This window comes from Lacerta agilis, chromosome 12 (assembly GCF_009819535.1).
Source record: "Lacerta agilis isolate rLacAgi1 chromosome 12, rLacAgi1.pri, whole genome shotgun sequence".
Classification (NCBI taxonomy): domain Eukaryota; kingdom Metazoa; phylum Chordata; class Lepidosauria; order Squamata; family Lacertidae; genus Lacerta; species Lacerta agilis.
The window spans coordinates 42538064-42562813 of record NC_046323.1 but is presented as its reverse complement, the minus strand read 5'-3'; the positions used below and the strand labels follow the sequence as shown (position 1 = coordinate 42562813).

At 43.5% G+C, this 24750-nt stretch overlaps 1 protein-coding gene across 3 annotated transcripts in view; it reads right to left on the bottom strand.

Annotated features, from left to right (window-relative positions):
* Positions 1–24750, bottom strand: part of ADARB2 (adenosine deaminase RNA specific B2 (inactive)) — a 373028-nt gene that overhangs the window by 217410 nt on the left and 130868 nt on the right. Inside the window, exon 2 of one of the 3 annotated variants that reach the window (XM_033165589.1) lies at positions 14490–14624. The exons of the other annotated variants lie outside the window; for them this stretch is intronic. Coding sequence (XP_033021480.1) covers positions 14490–14624 — 135 coding nt within the window. The remainder of the gene's footprint in view (positions 1–14489; positions 14625–24750) is intronic. 3 annotated transcript variants of the gene reach the window in all.

The following is a 24750-nucleotide window of genomic DNA, read 5'->3' as shown; positions in this document are numbered from 1 at the left end:
AAAATTATTCACATTCTTTATGCTTCATCTTATCCCGCTGACAGGCTCTAGGCATAGGCTACATCCTTCAAGGGGCGGGGGAAGTTACATTCAACTTTTCCTTTTTTAAACACACACCCACCCACCCCACAACTATGGAAGCTGAAATTTAGCAGTGGTCATTATGCTAAAACAGTCGTTTTTAAAACTTTGGGAACTCCTTTCTCATCAATTCCCCTGTTTAGGACCCTCTTGACATTGCGACATAGAACCTGGTACACATTCTAGGGTGCACATGGGACGCTATTTAGCTAGTTATGTATCTGTTAAAATCATTACAGGCATCCAAGAATCCAAGTTTGCAGAATATAATGCAACACTCAAATGTTAAGTAAGGTAACTGGGGATAGCCTGAATAAACCAATGTGTTTTTAGCATTCTCGGGAAGCCTCCCACTGCAGGTGCCTGCCGTAGAATTGGAAGAGCATTGCAAAGACTGGGTGCCACTAAATGATGTTCACATGCCAAGGCTCCTGGGGGCATCAGACTTGGGACAGGCATGTTCTTGGTCTGCATCATGCGCAAGGGAGCAATCAAACCAGAGTATTATCCACCCCCGCCCAATGTTGTTCTTATTATTAGGAACCAGTCTGCTGCAGCAGATAAGAGTGCAGGAGCTGGGAGACCAGGCTTCAAAGCGTTCGCGAGGCTACAGATTCACTGGGTGCCCTTCAAGTCGCTCAGCTCTCCCTCTGAAAAATGGCAGTGGATGTGGCGCATGCCGCAGAGTTGCTACGAGGGAAAACAAGGTCAAGGCAGTAAAGCACACTTAAAATAATAAACAATAAAAACACCACTTTGTTTTGATCATGTTGCCTTTTCATGTCCGGGGTACGTTTCCCAACCTGCGACTGATATTTAGGGGCCTTATTAACACCAGGAAGAAAGCAAAGCTCTGGGGATGGCAGTGGTGTAAAATACCTAATAAAGTTGCACCGATGTTCCATCTGTGTTCATTTCGTTGCCAGGAAATGGGAACAAGAGCTTAGCAACATCCCGCCTGGAGTCATAACCTCTGTGAAATCCTAATGCTCCTTTTCTTGCAAAATTCTTCGGGGTTGGGAGAAATCCATAATACAGAATCCATTACAGAGTAACTAAAAGGGATCCATAAATGTATTATGTATGTAATTTTGCTCCCTGTAAGGATCTGAGTGTAACCGTCACTTTAGAAAACTGTAGCCTTCGGGCTAGAGAAATGAGAGCCACAAATCAAGCCGCAAAGCAGTAAAAAAAAGATTAATACGTCATACTATACTGGTGGGCAGATGATGTTCAGACGCTGGTCTTAAATGCGCCCAGCAGGCTCTTAGAAGAAGACTAAGTTCCCACATTTTTTCCCCTTTCGGTGACAAAATGATACTGATTTGTCACAAAGTTCCCTCCATTACTGAATGCTAACTGCTAGCACTGCTTTTTCAGGTAATGATACTCATTCCTGACAAAGTCCACAAAAAGCAAGGCGTTTCCTCGCCGTTCTTAATTCGCTCCATCAGCCCTCCGGATTGCAGGGATGAAAATGCTCATGCTGTGAAAATGTTCCACAGTTCAACATCTCCCAACACAACGGCATTGAGTTAAGTATGGGGTTTTTACTTTGCCCTGAATTTTCGGCTTATGGTCAAAATGCCGAGGTTACGATTTTGCAACCAGTTAATACATTGTGCGTGATAAAATCTTACTGAGTTGAAAAAGAAAAATGTTTAGAACAACAATTGGTTAAAAGCTGGAAGCATTCCTTTTAGGAATCGTAACAAATGACACCCCCAAAGACATGAAGAGAATTTTTTTATATGCAACAGCCGCAGCAAGGTTGTTGGTTGCTAAAAATTGGAAATCAGAAGAAGTACCATCAGTGACAGATTGGCAACATAATTTTCTTTTTGCAATGACTGAATTAGCAAAAATGATGGCAACAGTTAGAATGCAATCTAACCAAAATCTCAAACAGGAATGGAAATGTGTAGAAGAATACATGAACAAAAATGCTCCAACAAAAAATTATTGATATGCATAGACTGATTTCACAAAGTTTTCACAAAGTTCAGTTAAACAGATATACAAGAATCTTTGTTTAATTATTAAGATATAATAATAATAATAATAATAATAATAATAATAATAATAATAAAGTTATAAAATAAAAACAAGGAAGTCTCGCACTGGTGGAGGGAAGACATAGAGCAAGAAATAAAAAGAAAATAAGAAAGGACTAAATGTTGGTACATAAGGAAATGTGAAAATGTGAATTTACAAATATAATGTATATGTAAAGGTAAAGGGACCCCTGACCATTAGGTCCAGTCATGTCTGACTCCGGGGTTGCGGCGCTCATCTCGCTCTTTAGGCCGAGGGAGCTGGTGTACAGCTTCCAGGTCGTGTGGCCAGCATGACTAAGCCACTTCTGGTGAACAAGAGCAGTGCACGGAAACGCCGTTTACCTTCCCGCCAGAGTGGTACCTATTTATCTACTTGCACTTTGACATGCTTTCGAACTGCTAGGTGGGCAGGAGCAGGGACTGAGCAACGGGAGCTCACCCCGTCGCGGGGATTCGAACCGCCGACGTTCTGATTGGCAAGCCCTAGGCTCTGTGGTTTAACCCACAGAGCCACCTGTGTACCTACAATGTATATGTAGTACAATGTAAATATTTCATATATGTATTGCGACATCAAGGAAGGAAGGAAGGAAGGAAGGAAGGAAGGAAGGAAGGAAGGATCTTACTGAGTTGTGATGGCACTGACAAACATACAACAGGAATCAGGACTGTGGACATAAAAAGTTAGTCTTAATAGAATTGCTGGTGTTAGTAATTTGAGGCATCTGAAATGTACTGTGTGTTTGTGTGTGGGGTTTTTTTTTTAACCATTTCCCCCAAGCAGAAAAAGGAAGCTCCAGAGGCAGCTGCAAATGGAGGACATGATTTTAAGGGAAATGCACGAGAGACTCACGGCATAATCATGGTATCTGTAGATCTGAAACTGGTAGACATGACTACCTTAGCTTCATTGATTTCAGTATGTCTGCTCTGAGGAGAATTTAGCAAGGTACAACCCTTGGTGTGTGGGGGAATCAGGCAAGCTTCTGGTGAGACAATGCTATGATGATGATGATGATGATGATGATCTATATAGAATAACTGAAACTACAAAATTAAAATCATGACACAATACAGGAAGCACAATACCAGGGGCAGTAGATCCCATGGCACATTTATGTCCCCAAAGTCTAGGCCAGGGGTTGGCAAAGTTTTTGTGGCTTGGGCCGGTTCACAGTCCTGCAGACGGCGTGGTGGGCTGGAGTGCTCGCACGCACGCATGCGCAAACACTATTTCCGGTGCTCCTTCCGGCGAGGAGGAGGCGTGCGCAGCTTCCCATTGGCTGCAGGAGCTTCCTGCAGCCATTGGGAAGCTAGCCAGTGTTGCAGAAGGTGGTCCTTGCTCTGCTCTGCTGTGGTATAGCCCGGCACACGGGAGCTGACTGAGTGGGCGGCAGGGGTCCCCGAGAGGGTGGCAGGGTCCATGGGCCTGGCTGGTTAAACGACCCCCATGGGCTGCTTGTGGCCCATGGGCCTTAGGTTGCCGACCCCTGGTCTGGGCAAATAAATATGTATGTAGTTGGCAGCTGAAAATTCACAGCACAGATCTTTCATGATCCTGGGCTCAGTTGCCCTTTCTTCAGGGGAATTGTGCCCAAAAGGGGAACTGCACCCCAAAAGCACATTTGCAAAAGGAACCCGTGGTCGCAGTGCACCTGCAACATGATGCTGCCATATTGCCACCCAGCGACTCAGAGGATATTGTTATACTTCAACCGCCATCAGCCTAAGCCAGCATGGTCAGGGGTGATGGGAGTTGTAGTCCAACAACATTGGAGGGCCGTTGTAGTTAAGGGTTCCCAGGTAAGCCAACAGTTCACCTATGCTGTGACCATAGCTGTCAACCTCCCACCCCCCCCTTTTTTGCAGGAAATTCCCTTATTATAGCATTGGGAAACAGCAGGGAGGGTTGACAGCTATGGCTGTGACTCAAGCCCACCCTTGTAGCTAGAAGCCCTTCCCGCCTATTTCAGCCATTTTGGGGAGTTGGGTTGGTTGTAGTTACTCATGGGTGAGGAAAGAAGTGGCCCAAAATATTGTTGTGTATGAATGGGGAAATGCAAATGGCACCCTGCGTAGCAGGAAACGATGCAAGATAGGGGCCAGACCTCTTTGTCCTTCCAGTGCCCAGAGGCATTCACACTGAGTGTAACTTTCATATTGCATCCAAGGGATGGATTCTAGGTTCTGGGTCTGGCCCAGGTGAGTTTGGGTCCCAAATTAAACCCTGACTTCTGGTGATTACTATTGACAACCATCTCATTAATGTCGGTAAGCCTCATGCCCAGTGTTCCGAAGCCTGAGTCCCCATATCGTAATTACTAATAAAAAGAAATACAAGAAGGAGCACAGGGCAGCCGTAATAGACCTGCCAATCACATGCCTGCACTTTAGGCCCTGAACATTTATTCTGTGTTGCTCAGAAACACCCCAAGCAGAGCAGCTAATGTTTACCTTCATACCAATTATTCCCAAGAGAAACACAAGGACATTTCTACCTACAGGCCCAGAAATGCACCATAAATTCACAAAAAGGACAGCTGTGCCAGGTAAGGAATGGGGGAAAGAAAATAAATGAAACACTGTATAAAAAAGGCTCTTGCGATGGAGAAATCCAATGGTTGTTTTCATCTCCTTCAGTCCCAGATCCCACAGAAACTATTAAATAGGATATTTAAAGTCACTTAGAAGAACAATAATTTTTTTTAAAAAAATTGTCAGTTTATTAGGGCCAGTGCTGTGGATCATGACTGGCAGAAGAAAGTCAAATAGTGTTTACCTGTAATTAGGGATGGAGTAGGAATTTGATTCCACTTGCATTTAAAGGTGAACCTAGCAAATGTGACTAAATGTCTACAAAAATGCATATAGCAAAGTGTGCATTAAAATGCACATATTAGTGAAAATAACATAAAAATGCATTCTATGAGACCAAATTGCTTGAATATTGTACATATTAGACAAAATTACTTAAAACGTGTATATTAGGATAAATTTGCACTAAAATGCTGGTAGACTTTCATGAAGGTTTAAAAACAAATTACAAAAAAATGCAAATTGACATGAGAAGGTAGAAAACTGAATTTAAGACTGGAAAAATAAGAAACCAACATTAACAGATTCATTCATCTCTACCTGTAATTTGAACTGGGCAGATCACCCTAAGTCTACCCCATTCCATTTTTCTTGACTCGCATGGTGTGTGTGTATGTGTGTACATATATAATTTAAGTATATGGATATCGTTTATGTATTTTGTTATGTGAAGCAGTTGATATGCTTTTATTGTACTTCTTGTATGTATATATAATCTATTGTAAACTGCTTTGAGATCTTTCAGATTGTGATTGGTTTATAAATCAAAATAATCCGTACTTCTAACTCATCTTCCTGTTCAAATACCCAAAATATCTTAGCGATGTCTTCTTCTGTCATTTGCCGAACAGGTCCACACACAGCAGCAGCTATTTTTATCACTGTATTCTGGTAGATTTCAGTACACGTGAGATTGTTTATTACTGCCTTTCATCACTGTAGTTAATTCTGCTACTTTTCTCAACTATGCTCTGTGTAGATTTTGTGGGGGATTTTTTTAAATGGAAGTCAGGGAAGAAATAAGGACTACACCCGGCTAAACTCCATGTGTTGATCATTGTGTGTGTGTTTGCTTTCGGCCCTAACATGTAAGATCAAACTATACAATTTCTGCGCCATAAAACACGATGTATAACTCAGATAGTTTGGGACCAGACACACAGGTCCCACTGCAAATGTGGCCACATATAATAAACAAACACACTGTATAATACAAACACACACATGTGGATAGCAGCATTATATGATCTAGTCGGTAAGTGGCATTAGGCTGATTTGCATCTGGGAGCAGACATGGTTTTCCTGTTCCTGTTCTGTCCGTGCCTAGCTGCCTGCTGTGTCCTCTAAGTCCTTCATTACATTTATGAACATCTACCTAACAGGCAGGACCGGTGCTAGGGCTTCTTGCGCCCTAGACGAACCACCTTCTGGCGCCCCCCGCCCCCCCACCAAAGCCTGCTTTAGCGGAAGGTAGGGGGTGGAGAGGCAAGCAGCAGTTTCTCCGCTGTAGCGGAGAGCTGTTGCTCGCCTGTCCCGCCACCCACCCACCCCGCCAAAGCCTGCTTTAGCGGGAGCCGGGGTGGTGGTGTAGGGGACAAGCAGCACCTCTCCGCTACAGCGGAGAAGCTGCTGCTAGCCCGTCCCGCCCAAGCCTGGCCAGCGCCCCCTCCATTTTGGCGCCCTAGGCAATTGCCTAGTTCGCCTAAATGGACGCGTCGGCCCTGCTAACAGGTTTGTTTCTGTAAAGCTGCAGGGAGAGATTGTTTGAAGTTTCTGTTGGATCAGAAGCCATCTCAATTAAGTACCAACCAACACACCCCGGAATATGCACAAATATGGTACACACACGTAAATGATAAGTAAGGCCGTTCATTAAACTATAGATGATATTCAGCCCATGTCAGGAACTTGTAAAGCAAATAACACTGTTGCTAGATGCATTTCTGGGAAAGAGTTTGGCATCCATCCCACTGTCGTTTATTACTCCACAGAAAGCAGCTGGAAAGGATAGCAATGCCAGTCATTGATTAAAAAATAAATGTCAGCTTACACTGTGATCTGCTGTAATAAACAGACAACAGTGTCCGTAGGTATTTCATTCAAAAGGCAAGGAAATATTGCTCATGCTTTTAATTAGTACGCGTTTCATGAGGTGGAGAAACTGTTGCTATTTGCATGCCCCAAACCCCACTACAGTGGCACCTTGGTTCTCAAATGCCTTGGTACTCAAACAACTTGGAACCCAAACACTGCAAACCCGGAAGTAAGTGTTCCGGTTTGCGAACTTTTTCCGGAAGCCGAATGTGCTCTGTTTTGAGTGTTATGCTTCCAATTTGAGTGCCACACTTCCGTTTTGAGTGTTACGCTGAGGTTTGTCTGTTTTTGCTATTTATTTTGCGTTTTTGTGTGTGGCTCTTTTTGTGTGTGATTGTGTAGAACACAGTTCAGCTACTGATTGATTGTGTGACTACAGTACATTGTTCATTGCTTTCATTTTATGAATCAATGGCCTCGTTAGATAGTAAAGTTCATGTTGTTAAATTGCTGTTTTAGGGGTGGTTTTTAAAAGTTTGGCACGGATTAATCCATTTTGCATTACTTTCTATGGGAAAGCGAGCCTTGGTTTTGAAACGCTTTGGTTTTGGAATGGATATCCGGAACGGATTAAGTTGGAGAACCAAGATACCACTGTACTCCCAATTTATTCTTGGGTGCATTCTCTGGATGAGAAAACTGAGCAGGCATTCAGGTAGCAAAGGAAGAAGAGAAGAGTTTGGATTTGATATCCTGCTTTTCACTACCCGAAGGAGTCTCAAAGCGGCTAACATTCTCCTTTCCCTTCCTCCCCCACAACAAACACTCTGTGAGGTGAGTGGGGCTGAGAGACTTCAAAGAAGTGTGACTAGCCCAAGGTCACCCAGCAGCTGCATGTGGAGGAGCGGAGACACAAACCTGGTTCACCAGATTACAAGTCTACCACACTGGCTGAAGGAAGGAAGGAAGGAAGGCTGAGGTTCTCTGCTGGTGCCCCTTAACACATGCAGCACCGAATCCAGTGGATACCAGAGCTAGCTTACAGGGTGGGTTATATCTGGGCCAGCAATCACATCCAGCACCCTTGAGGAGCTGTTGGTATTGGCAGAGGAGCTCATTCCTTCTGTTGCTACTGGTCTTTCTTGCCAGAGGCTAGACCTTTCACACCCAAAGCACGTCCACATCTACCACTGAGGCATGAACTTGCTGCACTTCCAGATGGCAGTTTACTGTGGATTTGACACTGCTCACAAATGTAGGTTTATCACAGTGCTCATACAGCACTGTCCTCAACAAAATGCCCAAGAGATCGCCACACCTCCTACAGACCAAACCCCTCCTCATTTCCCCACATACCCAATGACCATTGTGTCCTGCAGGAGAGGGCATTCTGCAGATACCATCCTATCAGGAGCTCTGTTATGCACAATATTAAAAACTCATGCACCTGCTAGCGCAAGAGCCATTGTGCTAGCAGACAGAGAATGATGAATGTAGCCCATACAGGCAATGACCAATCGAAATGTTTAACCCTGACCATCGCGCTGAACCCGGAAGTGACTTGAAAAATGGCAAAAATGGCCTTGAAAGAGCCCAGAAAGGACAGAAAAGGTGCGAAAACAGCACCTACTAATCCCAGGAGCCCTTGTGTCAACCGCTGAGGCCTGTGGAGAGTTGGAAGGTTTGGAGGGAGCAATTATTGGTGGAGTTTGGTGCAGTTTGGCAGTCTGGTAAGTGCTGCTGGTTTTAAAATAGTTTTTTCAAGGGTTCCCAGAGGTTTAGAATGCGTTTTCAGGCTTTTCCAACTGTGTTTCGGATATATGCCATTTCACTTAAACACATGGTGCCTCGAAATGTAACCCCCGCATAAATAGGGGGTCCCCCTGCCTGTATATATAAAGAAAGCAAGTTGTGAACACCAGCATTGTAGCTATAAAATGCATGTTAAAGGGCACATGCGGAAGAAGCACACTTTTAACAAATCAGATCATGGCCATTAATTACCCTTCTGTCCTTGTTTTTCCTTTGTGTATTATTTGAAGCAGAACTTACATATCACGGAATAACTATGTGGCAAGCCACATTCCTTGTACTCCCTTCCATTCATTTCAGATTCACCAGACCATTTTGCAGATCAGTTGGACTGGCCGAATTCCATATGGGGGCTCCCTTAGCTGCTAAGGGGGGGGGACTCTTGTCACAAATCAGTAATAGCGGTGTTCGTTCAATTCCAAGAGGAAAGGCAGCATGAAAAGCTGGGTTGGCAGATTTATTGATTACATTTCACCAGTGACCAGCAAGAGGCAAGCACTCTGAAAAATCCCCAAAGGTGATCATTAGCACTGAGTAACTGTCACTAAACATTAACACCAGCAGCAGACTGGAGCAAAGGGGGGAAAAAAGCACAATACTTTAAAGTCAAGACCCGAGTGGCACAGCCGGCAGTGCGGCCAGAAAGGGAGGGGAAGGGAAATTCCACTTGCATTAACGCTGCTGTGGGAGACGATGGAAGCACAATGACAGATGTGTAAGAGAGATCTTGCGAAACCCTCCCATTTAGCATTGCTGTATAGATCAGGCCTGCATAACTCATGAGGGAGGGAGGGAGGGAGCGTGGGATGGGCAAATCTGTCAATTTCATTTTCTCTCTGTTTCTCATTTTCCCAGTCTTAAATTCAGGCCCTTGCATTTCTACATCAGTTCACAATTATTATTATTTTTAAAAAGGCCTCATGAAAATTCACCAGCATTTTAGTGCAAAATTTGTGTGTACATTTTTTTTGGTAAGTGATTTTGCCTAACGTATGCATTTTTGCAAAGCACGTTCCCCTAATGCAATACATTTTGCATGGTTATATAATTGTTAAGCCTACCCAGCCTTGTAATTTTATAATGTACTTTTAATTTTAAAGTAGTTGATTTTATCTTTTTTTTTTACTTTATCATGTCTACTTGTTGTTTTTTTAAGTCAGTTGGTTTTATCATTATTTTCTTATGAACAGAAATTTCATTATGAATATTTTATACTATTTTCTGAAAATGGCTTGGAAATTTTATTAAGTGGCATATAAATCTTTCTGATTAAAACCAGAGGCCTTCCTGTTGGGCATGACCAACTATGAAATCCCCAATAAGGACAGGACATTTTTTTATGTATGCCACTACAGCTGCTAGGATTTTATTAGCTAAAAAATGGAAAATTGAACATTTACCAACGGTGGAAGATTGGCAAATGAAAATGATTGAATATATGGAACTCGTGGAATTGACCAGGAAACTCCGAGACCAGAGGGAAGAAGCGGTGCAGGAAGATTGGAAATTTTTTTAAAGACTATTTGAAATATCATGTAAAGATTGTTTTCAGAGAATGAAATCAGATGATATATTAGGTTACAGTTGGGAAGTAAGTTAGTTTTAAGATAGAAGATAAGAATTAGGTAATAATTTTTTTAATGTTAAATAAGATTAGAATTAGATTAGAACGCAGAAAGAGAGGACGTGAGGATGTCATTTAACAATATTAAGTAATAGTATGATTATAATTAAATAAGTGTTTTTGTTTTTGTTGTTCTTGTATTTTTTGTATTTGTATTATTTGTATTTTATTTTTGTTTTTTTTGAATTTTTTGTAGTGTTTTGTTTTTGTTGTATTATCAAAAATTTAATAAATTCCAAAAAATCTTTCTGATTAGTTATTATTACTATTAGATGATGATGATGATGGTGATGGTGATTTCTAACATTGAGGCCAGGGTTGAAGACTTGAAGGACAGATGGAAAGGAAGTTATATTTTTCAAATCTGAATATTCAGAATCTGATATTCAGAATCACCACCTTCAAGTGACGCTGGACGTGCCATTGGTGGCGATACTATTTTGTTTTTCTGCAGCTAGCCCTCTGCCGTGAAGCAGGAGAATTTCCTCACACTTCCTTTTCGCTGTAGCAGCAGAAACATACCCAGTGCACATGGGAAGTGAGCTAATTTTCTGGCTGTCCCTCCTCTAAACATAATAGTAGATCTGCCGTTGGTGTACATGGCCCATTACTCCTGGCAGGCGGGAGGAGGGGAAATCAAGGGACTTTAATTTCCCCTTCACCCTCAATAGACATTGCTCAGTCCGCCATATGAAAGTACTTTGTGGGGAGGCCACTTTGCTCCTTGGAGGGTTGCAGCAGAAGGCTGCGCTACATCAGCTTGGCTAGACTTCAAAGTCAACAAAGCTATCCTTGAAAGCAGTCCAGCTGCCCAGCAAGGGGCCTTAAGAGGTGAACGTGAGGGTTCATGGTTACCGGAAGGAGCGGAGACACAATATCCCTCTTGGCCTGAGACTAAACTGTGGGGTTGTCAAGCTGCGGCACAATTAGGAAATGCAATCCGGACGACGACGAGTGTGCCAGCAGAAAGGTCACACATAGATGCTTTGGCGACTATAAAAGTAAAACAGAAAAGGAGGAGGGTAAGACAAAGGAGCTTGTAGACCAAAACGGCTCAAGCTGAGCCATTTGCTACAGGGAAGGACAACAGCTGTTGCAGCTAAAGCAGGACAGGGGAACTTTTTCCAGGCTGAGGGCGACATTCTCTTTGTGGCAACTTTCTGAGGGCTGCTAGTGGGTGGAGTCAGAGAAAGAAGTTAACGCTTGTAACAGTTTGTATGTTACACTGGCATACCCTTCAAGTGTCCTTATTTTCCCCAGGATATTCCTGGAATTACAGAAGCCATCCCTGCTTCTGATTTGATCCCAGAATGTCCTTCCCACATACCCCCCTACAGTGCTGCCACTGAGCTCAGGGAGAAGGATGCGCCGGCGCTTGCGCTTGTAGTGGAACCCTCATAAAGCGGAACCCTCGCGTGTGGGGGAAGCAGTTCTCTGCCGGAGCAGAGGCGGTGGGTGTATGTGGCACTCTGGCTGGCCTCTCTCTGCCACTGCTGCCGCCGCCACCATCATGGCGGCTGGAGGGGCAGCATGGGTGAAGAAATCAAGGGAAGGGAGCGAGCAGCTGCCAGGTTGGGACTGTGGAAGGGGAGGCAGCCAGCTGACCATATGCTTTTTTATTGCCGATTTTAGTTAGTTAGCTTTGGACAGCGGTTGGTTTTACTCTGTTTGATTTTTAGAGATTCTTGTTTGCTTTTACGGTTTTCAATTTTTAGCATAAACTGCCTAGGGGATATTGCTAGCTGGGTGTCCAACTTTTTCCTCTGCAGAAGAGACTGCCTTAAGGAAAAATGACCAGACCCACTGACTCTGAAAACTTTGCAAGGAACTGAAACTTTCAAGAAGAACAGACTCGAAGAACCTAGCGTCTGAAGCGTCTTGTTAATTTTCTTCTATTGCTAGATGTGATTCCTCACCACCTTATGCAGCCTCAGGATGCTTTAGGAACCCCCTATTTGCAAAATAAGAATAACAACTAGAGCAATGTCATTCATAATGAGGGCAATACCTTAGTAGTGAAAACTTTTTTTTTTTTAAGATGTCTTCTGAAGGAGGAAGGTGGGGGAAGCTACCACCAAACACCACAATTTACAACATTTTGCGGATACTGACTTCCCCTTATATTTCCATACAGTTCTGAGATATTGGCAATTATTATTTAAGTCAAAAGGGAAAAAGAAGAATAATTTACACCATCCATCATTGTTTCCTTGCATGAATAAATTACAAGACACCGCAGCAAATCAATTGTGGGGAAAGAAACAGCCCATGCCAAACGGTGTGCTTGTGTGTATAATGTCCTTAATGTTTTCCATCCTCATACATCAAAACTACAGACTGAATTTGGCAAACCTGATGCAGGAGAAAGCTCATTATCCCAAGGTCTTGCAGGGCACCTAAAACCTAACTAGGGAGCCAGAGCATGTAATAGAGAAAAACCGGTGCTTCTAATCCCCAAGCACAGACCTCGCAACCTAAGGCGCCTTCTTATCCCTCCCAGGGCCGGCCCTACTTTTAGGCAGAGTTAGGCAGCTGCCTCAGGTGGCAGATGCTGGGGGTCAGGAGGGTAGTCACTCAGGATTCTTCCTAAGCAAGACTGCCCTGCACCCCCTAAATTAGCTGCTGTCTCCCAGGTCTAGAGAAGGATGCTGTCCTATCCCCACTGCCAAAATATGAGCTGAACACTGGCTGATTCTACATGTAGAAAGAGAGGAAATGATGATGACACAACCTTGATGGCAGAAAGTGAGGAGGAATTAAAGAGCCTTTTAATGAGGGTGAAAGAGGAGAGCACAAAATATGGTCTGAAGCTCAACATCAAAAAAAAACCTAAGATCATGGCCACTGGTCCCATCACCTCCTGGCAAATAGAAGGGGAAGAAATGGAGGCAGTGAGTGATATTACTTTCTTGGGTTGCATGTTCACTGCAGATGGTGACAGCAGTCACGAAATTAAAAGACGCCTGCTTCTTGGGAGAAAAACAATGACAAACCCAGACAGCATCTTAAAAAGCAGAGACATCACCTTGCCGACAAAGGTCCGTATAGTTAAAGCTATGGTTTTCCCAGTAGTGATGTATGGAAGTGAGAGCCGGACCATAAAGAAGGTTGATTGGCGAAGAATTGATGCTTTTGAATTCTGGTGCTGAAGGAGACTCTTGAGAGTCCCATGGACTGCAAGAAGATCAAACCTATCCATTCTTAAGGAAATCAGTCCTGAGTGCTCCCTGGAAGGACAGATCCTGAAGCTGAGGCTCCAATACTTTGGCCACCTCATGAGAAGAGAAGACTCCCTAGAAAAGACCCTGATGTTGGGAAAGATTGAGGGCACAAGGAGAAGGGGACAACAGAGGGTGAGATGGTTGGACAGTGTTCTCAAAGCTACCAACATGAGTTTGACCAAACTGCAGGAGGCAGTGGAAGACCGGAGTGCCTGTCGTGCTCTGGCCATGGGGTCATGAAGAGTCAGACACAATTAAATGACTAAACAACAAAGCAAAAGGTCTTGAACTGGTGCTGGTCTCTCACCAGCTCCACCTTTCACCAAAGCGTCTCACAGGCATCAGAATACCTGAAGTCTCAACCTGAGGCTCAGCTAACAACTTCCAACTTTATTCTGGGCTAACACTACTACAGCTCAAGTGCCATCCAGGATTAGGATTCCTGATCATACTGTTTGTCCACCTAACCTAGTGTTGTCTACTCTGACTGGTAGCAGATCTGCACGGTTTCAGAGAATGAAAGGACTTTTCCACCATTACCAGCCAGATTCTTTAAAAAAAGAAAGAAAAAAGAAATCAACCCACAACAGGAGATACAAAGAACTGATTTGGAATTTTGTGCCCGGACCCTAGATTCTCATTTTTTTCTAGTCTTAAATACAAGTGAAACTTGAAAAATTAGAATATCGTGGAAAAGTCCATTTATGTAAGCAATTGTTTTCATTATTTTGAGAAGGGTGGTCAGTCTGGGTGATTCCCTGAATTCCTTCCAATTCTTGGGCTTGTGTATCTGCAAGGGTAGAAGCTTGCCAAACCAGCTGAAGACAGTTGGGGTATAAATATTTGAACAAATCAAGGAGATGCTTCCAGTTAAGAATCCTCATAGCAACAAAACATCATTCCACACCCACACACCCCCAATTCCCATTCCCCTCTTCATTTTTTAAGAAGACTGGTTTCTTTCTTTCTTTTTCATTTCAAGTGAAAGTTAAACACTGATAAAGCACTTGGAGAATCAATCAGCTCAAAACATTTTGCCATGTGATGCCCACTTGAAAAGCTTACCGTGTGGAGGCTCCAGCCACGTGGTGAGGCGGTTGTCTGTTGCCTCCAGCCACGAGCTGAGCTGAGTGTTACAACGTTCCTGCAAGCGCTGAGACATCCGAGGAATCAGGGTGTGAACCCACCCTGCATTCTCTGCTGTTGGGCAAAAGAAACATTGCTCTTATCAGACTGTTATACAAATCAGCTCAGGAGATGTGCTGAGTTCCAGTTAACCTTCCCTTATGTCTCTGTGTCATACCCCCAATTCATAACCCCATTTCAGTCTTTTTTATTTATTTATCTATCTATCACAGTTGTGTAAGATATCTATTCTGCATTGCACTTGCAGCAATGAAGCCTCCATCATTGATTGGCTGAGTGCAGTGCAGGGTGGCACAGAAGGTCCAGATGTCTGGGGGAACAAAAGGATCTGCACAGTCCAGCTTCTGTGAGGGAAAGGGAAGGTGTTCCAGTTAGTCCGGTATCAAAGCAAAGCAAGGACAGGGAAGAGGCCCTGAGAGTTAAGGACAGGAAGTCCGAAGGCATGGAAGATGAAGGAAGGAAGGTAGTTATAAATGGGCCTGAGAAAGGTGAAGAAAGAACAGGAGGTGGGAGATGAGAATATATGAGGAGAAAAGCAGAGGAGTCAGGTCACTGAGGTAACCAGGCGCTCGTCAGAGAGATGACTAAAGAAATTTCACTTAAGATGATGTTAAACTGTGAGCTACATAGGAGGGAGAGAAGAGTACTGGGAAGGCTGTTCAAGAGAAAGGAAGTGGGGCAAAATAGACAATGACATGAAATGCAGGAACAGGAAGTTGGAAAAAAGAGGAGTCAAGAAGTATATAGAGCTGGGGCAGAACTACACATAGGGTCAATGGACAATTAGGGCTATGAACTACTGGCAGGCAGGAAGGCAAGGGAGGCTGCCCAGAGGGCATTGGACGACCACCTAGAGTCTAGACCCTAATAGAAGTGTGTCATCAGTGTCAACACTGTAACCAGGCAATGAGTCTAAGAAGCATTGAGTTGAGGGACTAAATTTGACTGTAGACTTCCAATTGGCTGCCCTTTCTTGTCAAGAGAGACAGAGAGAGAAAAATATCACCCACTCAGCAAAGCTCTAAAGTAACCTGGCTGAGGTTGGAAGAGGACCTTGGGGTGATTCTTTTAGGAACTAAATTAAATGCAACTGTGACCCTAAGCAGTTGGCAGGTTTGATTTGGGATGCAGGATGCTGCTAGATCATGATAAGCAAATGGTTGGAACCAAAGGGAATTAAAAGACTGCTTTGGTTTAATGGAGTAAATTTCTTTCAGCACTTAATCCATTGTCAGCACAACACTGACAATACAGTTTAACTTTTTAAACTGTGGGTTCCACAAATGCTAAGGGTCGGCTTTGCTGCTACACCAATATGGCATTTGAGGCAGGAATGGCTCCAAACTGTCCCCACATCACCTCACCTCAAGAAAAAGATGGCGGAGTTATGATTTATCCAGATACTAATAAGGACTCTGACTTTATCCATATGCTGAAGCATATGGATAAAGTAGAAAGGAAAGGAAAGAACATCTGAGCACAGAATTAGCTGCAGGCTTAGAATCACACGTATAATACTTCTCTTTCCGGAAATTACTGCCAAATCTAAAGAATACTTCCCCCCCATCAGGTTTTCATTAATTGTACTTCAATGGACACCACCCCCTCCACTGTGATCCTCCAACCCGGGGCAGGAAGGTCTGAAGATGCCACTTGTAACCTTTTTCAGTCAAATGTGGTTACACTGTCCCTTGTGATCAGTTGCAGGGAATTGGCTTACAGCCAATCATACAGTACTTGCAACCCCCCCTTCAAACCTTCCCACTCAATGTCAGTCAAAACTGGGCTTGCACTGCCTATGACTTACTAGGTTGGAATCAGGGTGGTCAACAGGGGAGCACAGGGGGTATACATATTCTGGGCCCCAGTCCAACAAGGGCCCCGGACTCTTAGCTTTCAATAGTAACAATCACAATCACAATAATAGTAATAGTAATAAAGCGAATGGACATCTAGAAAGAAAGTTAGAAAGCAAAATGTGAAGGCAATGTTCAAAGGCTTATTAGGAAGATAAGATGCTGCTGCTAAGGGTGCTTATTCATTTAATCACTGTTGCTAAGGAATGGGTAAGGAATGCTGGTGGAGTGGGAGGGTGTTACCCAGAGCAGCAGAAAAAAAAACAAAAACAGAAGATGCTCATTGTTTCTGTTAGTGTGATGCTGGACAGGGGATGAGAGCCTGTCTGTGTAGTGAGGTATGTTTGCTTAAGGACTTTCCTCTGTATCCACATTCTTTCATTCACTCCCCAAGTATGCGGCCTTTACAGTATAAAATACAATCGCTGGCTTTGGTATGCTTTACTTAGAAGTAACTCCCTTGGATAAATGAGGCTTCCTTCCTACTGAGAAAAAACCCACAATATTGCAATGCTCCACTCTCCTTGGGTTTCCGTTTCCCCCACTCAGCCACTGCTTGTCTGCCAGTCATCACTGGTTTACTTTTTATTAATATACAGTAACAAATATAAAATAATATAAAATATAAAAATGAACCAGCAAATATAAATACAGAATCAGGAAACACCTTAGAGCTACAGCAAGTTAAAAGTTCTATAGTCTTCACATTAATGCAGGGATACTTTTTTGTTTATCAAGGCTGGCAAAATGTGTGTGTGTTTTGCTAACAGTATTAGAATATTTGTTTCTACCTGTTGTATATTTTTATCTTGGTTTTCCTCCGAGGAGCTCTCCCCCCTATCTTTACAACAGCCCTGTGAGATAGCCTACACTGATAGTTCAGATACAAAAATTGTGAAACTGCACATACAAAGTGTGCAATAGGGCAGTGGTTCAGTCCATCTTCATTCTCATTGTTATCTTTTGTGGGGCTTTCAGACAATGCTGTAGCGCTTTCCATAATTTCTTCACTAGGTTCCCAGTTTTGGATCTCATGTTTTGATTTTTCATTTCAGTAATTCAGTGCTTAGGTTCTGCCTTCCACTTACTATCTGATCTGTGATGTGACAGTGGTTGTAGTTTGCCAGCATTCTGGACTTCCAGACTACCCAAATGCCTCCTCAGCTTCCATTTGGATTCACAGATGCCCTTCCATGCAGTCTGCATGGAAATGTCAGCACTTTTTCTTTAGAAAGGTGTGACCCTGAATGCGCAAATTGTGCTAGCTGTGCAGACCACCCCCAAATGTAACAATGCTGGTCTGTGCAACCAGAGCCTTAAAACACCCTAGGTGGGTCACAAATCTCCCCATACACACTCCCAGAAGTGATATGTGCCCATCTTCTATATGGAATAACTCCTAAAGCTGCCTTTGAACAGGCTTGATGTGGGTTGTGTGACAACACTGCACACAGGTCTAGGAATATGAGAAGACAGAGATGGTATTTTCTGAAAGCAGCTTGTACTTTTTTGTCCAAACCTTTGCAGAGGCAGTTTCATTTCAGAATCACCCCTGCTTTTTTGGGGGGGGGGATATCTGAGATTTATGACTTCCTGAAAATAAAAAAGCTTATAGGAATACTGACTTAAGCAACTTTACTGCACCGTACTAGTGACCTTAATATATTGGGACTGGCGATACCAAGGTATCGCTTTATCGCTGATTATGGTTCATCAGATTTTCTGACATCTGAGCAATAAATTAAATGGAAAGTACATTTGTAATGTGAAGTCCATGTCTACTTACTTAATCTAATCAAGACTCAAATACTTGCTTTAGCAGGCTAATAGCCTCTTGAAGAAACATGGGGCTGTTCCACATTTCATTTACGTGATGGATGGGATGGGGAGATGGATTAAATAGCGGATGAGCACCTTGGGATGAGAAGGAAAGCGACTGCGCTAGGCTGTATTTCAGCTACAATTAGGCCTTTTTCAAAGACCACAAAATTTAGCCCCTCAATGGTAAGCTGTTATCATTTATTATTGTTTACCAGCCAATTGCACAGGTGGCGCTGTGGGTTAAACCACAGAGTCTAGGGCTTGCTGATCAGAAGGTTGGCGGTTCGAATCCGTGCAAAGGGGTGAGCTCCTGTTGTTCGGTCCCAGCTCCTGCCTACCTAGCAGTTTGAAAGCACATCAAAGTGCAAGTAGATAAATAGGTACGGCTCCGGCGGGAAGGTAAACGGCATTTCCGTGCGCTGCTATGGTTCGCCAGAAGCGGCTTTGTCATGCTGGCCACATGACCCGGAAGCTGTCTGCGGACAAGCGGCATTTTTGCGAAAAGGACAGCAATAGGGAAATAAACTGGAGGAGTGTGGCAGAACACTTGCTTTGATGTGACACCATCTAACTGCACCACAAACAAATCAGAACAAATGCTCATTGGCTAGTCGATACCATATATCTCCTTGCAAACAAATCAGGATGAATGCTCAATAAACAGAACATGTGGACGTACCCCTGTTCTCCAAAGAAATAAAATGCAATAAACTCCTAAGGAACTTCTAGAGCCAATTTAGCCCATAGCAGTGAATTCCTTATGTTGGTTGTGGAATAAGTGCTTCCTTTTGTCTGTTCATTCATTTTCCTTGGGTTGTTAAAGTTCTAGTATTGTAAGACGGAGAGACAGAATCTCTGACCCCATCTGTACTATATATTTAAAGCAGAATCATAGCACTTTAAACAGTCATGGCTTCCCCCAAATAATCCAGAGAAGTGTAATTTATTGAGGGTGATGAGAGCTGTTAGGAGACCCTTATTTCCCTCACAGAATTATAATTCCCAGAATGGCTTATCCATCGATCCTCTTCCCAGGAAACTCTGGGCCACAGCTTTGCATGCAGGATGTCACAGGTTCAATCCCTGGCATCTCCAGGTTGGGCTGGGAATATCCCATTGGAAAACCCAGACAGTCAATAGCAGTCAGTGTAGACAATACTGAGTCAGATAGGCCAATGGCTTGATACAGTATAAGTCAACTATGTTCTTATGCCTGGGTTTGCAGTGCACCAACTGTCCTTGTTTTATCTCTTCCCCTAGCATTTGATGCAAGCACCAAATGTTAGCTTAAGGGGTGGGTGGGTCTTTTTTTTTTTTAATACTCCCATGAAGACGTAAATTGAATGATTTCTCCACTGCTATCATTTACATTTTAATGAGTTCTAAATCTGAAATGGAACAAGTCAAATGAAATCAGTATATAAACCACTATTTTTCATTAGAATTGGAATTATGCAAAATGTTATGGTCGCTCTTGACAAAAGACATTATCTAGCTTCAAAACAATGTGTAGGAACAATAAATTTTCTTAAGTATCCACACTCTGTAAAAAAAAAAAAAGGACACCGGTTTTGGCAGTATTGCAAAAAATAAAATAAAAAATAAAAATAAAAATGAATGAGACTGAAAACACCTTTTGCTAGCCAGCTAGGAGAGCTATTAAAGATGAAAAATGGGAAGTCTGTTTTCAGGTTGTGTGACCATGAACTCAAATGCTATTGATAATCCTGCCTTTTAATGGCACATGTTGCCTTAACTCTGTCCTTCCCTTTCGTAGAACTGCTATCAAGGCACTTTGTGCTAAAAAGAGATGCCCCCCCCCCCAAATTCTCCATGGGTGAAGTTTAATTCTGAGACCTGAATCAATTTTGCAAATCAAGCAGAATGACTCTCTCTCTCTCTCTCTCTCTCTCTCTCTCTCTCTCACTCACACACACACACATACACATTTCTTTCACATTATTATTTTTTGCTTTTTTTACCCATGGGAAGGGGCAAAGCCCTGCAGAAATCACTGGGGCTCCCATACTCCCATCCAGTAAACCCTGGGTGAGACCAAGGTATATCAAGCTCATCACTCTCCAATCTGCTCCCCTCTAGATGTTGCTGGACCAATTCCCGTGAGATGCAGCTGGCAGGTCCAATGATGGAAGTTGTCATCCAACAACACTGGAAAGTACCAGGCTGGGGAAGGCTCGCCCAGCCCAACATCCTGTTTCTTACAGTGGCCAGTCAGATGCCTCCAGGAAGCTCACAAGAAGGGCATGAAGCTACAAAATAGTCTTCTTCTGCTTGTGCCCCTCCTCCTCCTCCTTCCCCAGCAAGTGGTATTTACTCATCATCTTAAGTTCTACATCCACCCCTTGTAATGTTTAAGTGCACTCACTCATATCAGGAGAACACCCTGTTGCTTATTTCTCTGCTCTGCCATTGGCAGCCAATGCAGACATGCAGTGGGAGCTGGTAGTCTTGATAGTTAGACAGAGTACCAAATACCAATTGCAGTGGGAGATGCCTGTTGCCCTCATATTGTGCTTGCAGACTTCCCACAGGCAGCCTGATTGTCCTTCAGGGGAATGCAGGATTAGGCAGCCTTTGGTCTGATCCAGCAGGGCCATTGTCTCTTATGCACTAAGGAAATTCACCCGGCATTGCACAATGCTTCCAAGCACTTCTTTGCTAACATAAGGGGGAAATGGGAAAGCCAAATTCTGTGGCCAGTTGCACGTTCTGCACCTTTCCAATGCTCTCGCAGGATTGTAGCATACGTAATGGCTGTGGGTTCTAATGAATGGCATGATTATGCACTGCATTAGCTTTGCACGCCCTTGACATTAAGGAAGGTTTCTCACGCAATGTGTGGCACTCAAGTACACACATGCGTGTGTAGACCTTTAGCCTCCCCCTTAAATAAATTCAGAGAAGACTCAAATTTTGGTTTTGTTTTTGGAAGAATCTAGGCCACAACTTTATTGATTACAGCAAGTGGGTGGTTGCATAGGCTCTGGTTCGACTAGCTCCCTGCACCATTGCAGGTAGTGCTGACCCAGGGCACCAGCATAGGTCAGCCTAGGGTAAACACCTGGAACAGCAGAAAGCAGGGTCATGCTAGTCTACCACCCAGACGTCCCCCTGGACTCAGGCATGGGCACAACCCCTCTCAGGGTTGACCAAACCATTGAGTCCCTGGATTCCTTTAATGGAATACCCTTGGCAAGAGCGTTCTCCCATCCCTATCACCTGAACCAGAGCGTATCCACAACCTTACAAGTTGTGACGATTTGCTACACAGCAGGCAAAACCCAAATGGCAACAGCCAATCAGCCAAGTGGGGGAAATTCCTGCTGTGCCCCTGTCCCAACGACAGACGACACACGACGGCATAGCAAGGTCAAGCGCAAAAGCCCTAAATACAGGGAGAGGTGGGCGGGTGTTCCAATGCACTGGCCCAAAGAGGAAGCTCAGAGACACGTGCATGGGGCTTATGTAGGTCCCTCGATCTGATTTGCTAGTGTCCCATTGGTCAGAATACACCCAACATTGAGGGACCTACCAATAGGGTGTTGTGGCTGTCCAAACGTTCCCACCCATAACACAAGGGTTTGGTTGCCAGGTCACACCGCAACACGTGCCCTCTTTGAGGGAGGACCCGATCTTTAAAAAAACCACATGTGAGGTTGGCAGAGTGCACAAGATTACTGCTAATCTTTTTTAATGCATAAAAAGGAGTTGGGGAACAAGGCAGAGCAACTCCACCCTGGTGTCTCCACACGAAGCTTCCTGGTGATGTCCGTGCATGAAAAGATAAAAGTAAATTTTGACATGATGCGGTGAGAGAAACAACTCTTAGGATTAAAGCTCAGGTGAGCAAACATAACTGGCAATCCCAGAACAAATTTAAAGAAACACGTATTTGAATGTGGAATCAAAATTACAGCTCATTCCTCCTCCCCCCCCACCCCCGCTCCAAGCTGCATGGTTTGTGATTCTTATTATTATCCATTTCCAAAAGTCAGGGGACAACGCAACACTGTGGAACTGGTGACACAGTGTATATCTGGGAGATGCTGCTAATAAGTGTTCTTTGCACAAGAGGTCAGAGGGGCTCCTCCCTGCTCTAAGTTTTGAAAACAAACCAAGCTAATTCGGATGTTTTCCTTTTTTTAAAGTTCAAGCCCAGTGTCATCTTTTCCTTTTAAAGCTGTCACTTTGGAAATATAGCGGTGTTTCAATTTAGCAGAGATATATTGAAAGGAGGAGGAACCATGCACACAATTTTAATGTGTTTTTCAAGGTCTGCTGGTATTTGCTGTATTTGTTTTCAGCTAGAAGAGAAAATGAGATGGGAAACGGAAAGCAGAGCTGGGTGAACGGTTTATAAAATTAGTTTGAACTTCCCCCAAACTCAGAGATTTTTATGCATCTCAAACCTCTTTTTAATTTTTTTTTAATAAAAATCCTGGATCTCCCCTCTTGCTTCTCTGTTGTACCTCCAGAGCTCATTCTTTATGAAAGGGAAAACAAAAGACATTTCTGCACTGGTCTAAGCGTTCAGGTGTGTCCACTGCCTGGCATGTTGCATGCAATAAGGATGGAATCAGGGGTGTGACTTTTAGTGTTGTTTCTTATCCCCAGCGAAACTTCAAGGAATTCATACAAAGTTTCAGTTGTTAATTTTTTTTAAAAAAATAATATTCTTTATCCATATTGAAAGTTACATTTGCTACTCAACAGTTATATTCCAATTCAACGAAACTAGTGACTTCCCACTCACCCAACACTGGTGTTTACAACCCAATTTACACACAATTGCATTTTAAAGTTCTGTCTTATCTAATTTCATCCTCTGTAACCTGTTTCTTAACATAGTCTGCTATTTTCTTACACTTCAAACCCTGCTGTAGTCTTTGCATATAAGGAAACAACCTTTGAAATCTAGTGGAAATCTAGTGGAAGTTTAAGGCTTATTTCCACGTTACAGTATTTGCATTCGGGGGGGGGGGAGTGTTTGTAACCCCACTAACCCATTAAGGAAAATCAGGGGAATAAAGTCACAAAACCTGGGTGGGTTTCCCAGCATAAAGTTCTTTCCTGCCGTTTTCATGGGAGAATCATAAGGGGGCAGACACATGCATGCGCAGAAAGGGTGGGGGAGTAGCAGTGTCGTCCAGTGACTTTTAGTTGCTGGGCTACCCCATGCCCACTGGCATGAACCAAATTTAGTGTGAAGTGCTGGTATATCAGTCAAAAAGTCGCAGTTCCATAACACAACAGGCACTGTAGTGTGAAAGTAACACCATTAGAAAATGGGGTGGGGAAGTGGTAGGATAATAATCAAGAAAACTAACACACTATTTCCTGATTCAGGTACGTAGCTGTGTTGGTCTGAAGCAGTCGAAATATATAAAAAAATTAAAAAATTGTCCAATAGCACCTTAAAGGTAAAGGTAAAGGGACCCCCGGCAGTTCTCACTTTACAGGCTGAGGGAGCCAGCGTTTGTCCTCAGACAGTTTTTCCAGGTCATGTGGCCAGCAGGACTAAGCCACTTCTGTTACAACGGGACACCAACGCCAGAACAGCACACGGAAACGGCGTTACCTTCCCGCCGGAGCGGTACCTATTTATCTACTTGCACTTTTTGGCATGCTTTCGAACTGCTAGGTTGGCAGGAGCTGGGACCGAGCAACGGGAGCTCATCCTGTTGCGGGGATTCGAACCGCCAACCTTTTGATTGATTGGCAAGCCCAAGAGGCTCAGTGGTTTAGACCACAGCGCCACCCGCATCCCTAAGTAGCACCTTAGAGACCAACTCAAAAGCTTATACCAAGAACAAACTTAGTTGGTCTCTAAGGTGCTACTGGACATTTTTTTTACAAAAATTTAAATATGCACTATTTCCCAGATGCACATGCACTCTCTTCAGCTGACCCTTAAAAGAGTAGCACTCAGTTGCATGAGCCCCCCCTACCCCATTGCCTAAAGCGACAGAGTTGAGACACAGATTTGCCACAGTAGTGAGGACTAGGCCTGTAAGTCAAGACCTACAACGCTGCCTCATCAAAAGCCTTGAAAAAATGTTAACAACACAAAACTGTCTGCCATCTTTTCCTAGCAGGAAGAACAGGGCGGGTGGAGGGGGGAGGGGAAACCTCTTGAAATGAATTGGCAATCATAACGTTTTGTTGGCTAGCACAGCCTTTAACAATCAATGCACATCTTGTCCTGGCTTTATGACCTGTCTTTTATAAGAAGGGAAATCTTCCTAATAAGAAATTGGCTGAAATGCACTGTTGCCAACTCGTTAGGACTTCACTTCGGCGCCAGAAAGCATTCAGTCAAGAACAACTCTCCTCCAATATGCTCCATTAAAATGATTCCTATGTGCTTTGCAAAAACTACAATCAATGCTTTGCTCAGTTGCAGCAGTCATCCCTAAATGCAGTTAGCAAACTACAGACTGTCCTAGATTAGTTCAGTGTCATCGCTCTAACCACCAATCTTT